This window comes from Leptonychotes weddellii, unplaced genomic scaffold (assembly GCF_054177405.1).
Source record: "Leptonychotes weddellii isolate Sample4059 unplaced genomic scaffold, ASM5417740v2 HiC_scaffold_13389, whole genome shotgun sequence".
NCBI classification, from domain to species: domain Eukaryota; kingdom Metazoa; phylum Chordata; class Mammalia; order Carnivora; family Phocidae; genus Leptonychotes; species Leptonychotes weddellii.
Window position 1 is genome coordinate 1 of NW_027713567.1, and position 4,116 is coordinate 4,116.

The 4,116-nt window shown below is 39.5% G+C and overlaps 1 protein-coding gene across 1 annotated transcript; it reads right to left on the reverse strand.

Moving 5' to 3' along the window:
• Nucleotides 1–1,928: 1,928 nt before the first annotated feature.
• Nucleotides 1,929–3,468, reverse strand: ACTBL2 (actin beta like 2). Its single transcript, XM_006744397.2, has one exon. It carries the CDS (start codon nt 3,138–3,140, stop codon nt 2,010–2,012), a length of 1,131 nt encoding a protein of 376 aa, XP_006744460.2. The 5' UTR covers nt 3,141–3,468; the 3' UTR covers nt 1,929–2,009.
• Between the last annotated feature and the right edge of the window lie 648 nt (nt 3,469–4,116).

Consider the following 4,116-nt stretch of genomic DNA (forward strand, 5'->3'; position numbering starts at 1 on the left):
TCAGAGGGAGAAGCAGACTCCCTGCCGAGCAGGGAGCCCGATGCGGGACTCGATCCCGGGACTCCAGGATCATGACCTGAGCCGAAGGCAGTCGCTTAACCAACTGAGCCACCCAGGCACCCCATCTTTTTTTTTAAATTGCCTTTTAATGTTTACATGGCCAAAAGTACCAGGGGCAAAATTATAACATACAGATGAATAGGTTACACATATAAAAAGTGATCCTCTCTGGATTGTTCTACATTTCTTTAGGAAGGATTGAGGGGAAATAAGAAGACATGCAAATATGAAGCAATTTTAATTTATTTAAAATTAATTGAAGGAGAAAGGAAACTTCAAGTTTTATAAAATAAGGTGTCTTTGGAGATTAGTTTTGGTCAAAAGCATTTTTAAAAATTGTGTTGTCAGATAAAGGAAATAAGGAACAAGTAAATTCTTTAACAGTTTTGTCTTAAGAAAAAATGCTTACAGACTCCAACTTAGACTTTTAAAATACAAGTATCAGCTTCCCAACTAAAAGGAAAAAAGAAGAAATTACTCTTTCCTGAGAACCTGATGATGCCTTAGTAAGCAATGCCCCCAAATATTTTTATTTTTCAGAAAAAAAAACCCTGAAAGATATAAATAACTCTGTTATTCAGATAATCAGAAATCATAGAATAGATTGAAATAAATATACTGGTCCTTCAAATTAGTTGAAAATCATCATTGGGTTCATTAAAAATTTTTAGAGATTGTAGGAAGATACACTAGTATTTTCTAAGATGTCAGTATCTTAGAGATACTCTGCATGAAGAAGTATTTATAGTTACTGGACATAATAAAGCAGAATTATTCTAATCTTTTGAAGAACAAAATTGGAATAACTATGCTGGTGTTAGAATTTATAATTTAGTAAGAAGCTGTAACTATGCTTTCCCATGGTGAAATCCTTGATTAGAGAAATACCCAAATTATGGACTACAGAAATTATTCAAGATGTGTAATGCTAAGAAATAGAAATAAAATTTTCTTTATCAAACCATAGCATGATGACATTAATTTGATATTACATTTCTATTTTATTTTTATTTACTTATTTGAGAGTGTGAGAGAGAATCTCCAGCAGACTTGTCTCAGGGCTTAATGTCACGACTCTGAGTTCATGACCTGAGCCGAAATCAAGAGTTGGACACTTAACTGACTGAGCTACCCAGGTGCCCCAACATTTCTATTTTAAAAGTTAGGCATTATCTGTAGTTTTGCTGTTTTACAAGTAGAATGAATTTCATTAAGTTAGACATTAAAATATGTGTTTCACCAGCAGAACTCCACTCTGAGCTGAAAATTTAGTTGATTTATAAACAACATTAATGGAATATCGGCTGTTTGATTATGCTTATTTAATAAGGGAAACAATTAAAATATGTAGCTACTAAAACAGTGACTGTTGGGGAGTTAAAAAATTTCCATTAGCTGTTTAGACAGCCAGATTTATCAGTGTCTTGTAAGATATAATATTTTATTTCCCTGGTGCTTATGTATATATGGATATTATTGACCCATATAATTCATTATCTCTATATAAAGGAGAAAAACAAAACAAAAATACTGACTAGTAAGACATGTTTGCTAACATACACATTTTTATAGGGTTATATAGCTTATTGTTAAGTATTTAAAGCACGAACTAGTTTTTAAAGCTTGGAAGTGCTAGTTATCCATTCTGAAAGGACATTTCTCATGATTTTACTCCTGATCACTCATTTTAATTTAAGCAGGACAACATTTCTTTGAACTCTATAGGTGAAGAAAATAGAATACGGTATCAGAATTCTCCTTGAGTTGATAAAGGTCAAGATGTAGTTAGCTGGGCAGGAGCCCACAATACTCTAATGGAGATCAGTTTTCTGGTTCTACACTAGCAAGAGCAGAGTATTTATCTTGACTCAATGGAAAGTGGATAAAAGCAGTACCCTCACTATGACCTAGAAAAGGAAAAAATGTAAACCTATTAGCATGAAGACCGTTCAGAAACATTTTCTATGAACTATGGGAGGACCAGCCTCATCATATTCCTGCTTACTGATCCATATCTGCTGGAATGTAGACAGGCTGGCCAGAATGGAGCCCCCAATCCAAACGGAATACTTCCTCTCTGGGGGAGCTATGATCTTGATTTTCATGGTGCTAGGTGCCAGGGTTATGATTTCCTTCTGCATCCGGTCAGCAATGCCAGGGTACATAGTGCTGCCTCCAGACAACACGATGTTGGCATATAGATCCTTGCGAATATCTACATCGCACTTCATGATAGAGTTGAAAGTTGTCTCATGGATCCCACTGGACTCAATGCCCAAAAAGGAAGGCTGGAAAATGGATTCAGGGCATCGAAAGCGTTCATTCCCAATGGTGATCATTTGCCCATCAGGAAGCTCATAGCTCCTTTCAAGCGAGGAGGATGCAGCAGCACTGACCATCTCTTGCTCAAAGTCCAGGGCCACGTAGCACAGCTTCTCTTTGACATCACGAACAATCTCCCGCTCGGCTGTGGTGGTGAAGTTGTAGCCTCGTTCTGTCAGAATCTTCATGAGATAGTCAGTCAGGTCTCTGCCAGCCAGATCCAGGCGTAGAATGGCATGAGGCAGGGCATAACCTTCATAGATGGGCACAGTATGAGTAACCCCATCCCCAGAATCCATCACAATGCCTGTGGTCCGCCCTGAGGCATAGAGGGACAGCACAGCCTGGATAGCCACATACATGGCCGGTGTATTGAAGGCCTCAAACATGATCTGAGTCATCTTTTCCCGGTTGATCTTAGGGTTGAGAGGTGCCTCGGTGAGGAGGATGGGATGCTCATCTGGTGCCACACGGAGCTCGTTGTAGAAAGTGTGGTGCCAGATCTTCTCCATGTCATCCCAGTTGGTGACCACTCCATGTTCAATGGGATACTTAAGGGTCAGGATGCCTCTCTTGCTCTGAGCCTCATCCCCCACATAGCAGTCCTTCTGGCCCATGCCAACCATGACCCCCTGATGCCGGGGACGCCCTACCATGGAGGGGAACACAGCCCGGGGGGCATCGTCACCACCAAAGCCTGCCTTGCACATCCCTGACCCATTATCTACCACCAAGGCAGACAGCTCATCATCAGTCATGGTGCTGGCTGGAATCTTCCAGAAAGGTGAACAGAAGTTAAATATAGAGTAAATAGCAGACTACAGTGTCAAGGAGAGAATGAACAGGCTGAAACACTCTAGAACTGCCTTCGGAGAGGGGATCCTGTACTGAGATGACAGGTATTTAAAGGTACACACTGGCCCCACCCATGTCCTGTCCCACCAGTTCCCAGCATTTCTGGGTGGGGTTGCCTTTGAGGTATTAATAATGATGATGATGATTATATAAATCATTAGTAGACTTCCTTCATAAAGAGAAAATTGGCTACCAAGTGGCCAAATCTGAGGTTACTGTAATTAGGCAACCCACACATGGTTGTCAGCATGCGTTGGCTCAGTCTCTAGATAACAATGATGCTGCAGTGGGGGATGTCAAAGCAAGATGAAAGAAAGGTAGTGTGAGGTGTGGGAACACTGCTGGGAGGACCACTCCCTCCTCCTCACTTTACCCTCTGGGTCCATTTTCTGCACACTAGCTTTAACTTTTCATTCTTAATATATTGTTCTTATGAAGAGCCCAATGCTGAAACTTCACTTTTTGAAGATCTTCTTTCCCATTAAGGTCCTAATCCCACAGGATGTCATCATGACTGGAATCATTTTAATGGATGAAAATAATAAATGGCCAAGGGTGGCCTGACAGCTGTTTGTGTTGTGCAAAATTTAGGGATATTTAATAGACTTCTTATCCATCAGAGAACAACTAAAAGCAATAAAGTGATCAATAAAGTAACCCACTTCAGATTTTCTTTCTTGATATAAATTCCTAACAACCAAATTATATTAAGCACTTACTATGCCCAGAACTTGGGTTATTGGGTCCATGTTGACTACATAGAGGCTCAATGACTAACTGTGTTACATGATTTATTTTAATCTAAATATGCAGATTATAAAAATTTTATTTGTTTGTAATAACTCTTTAGTTGTATAACAATGAACATAATTAGGTGAT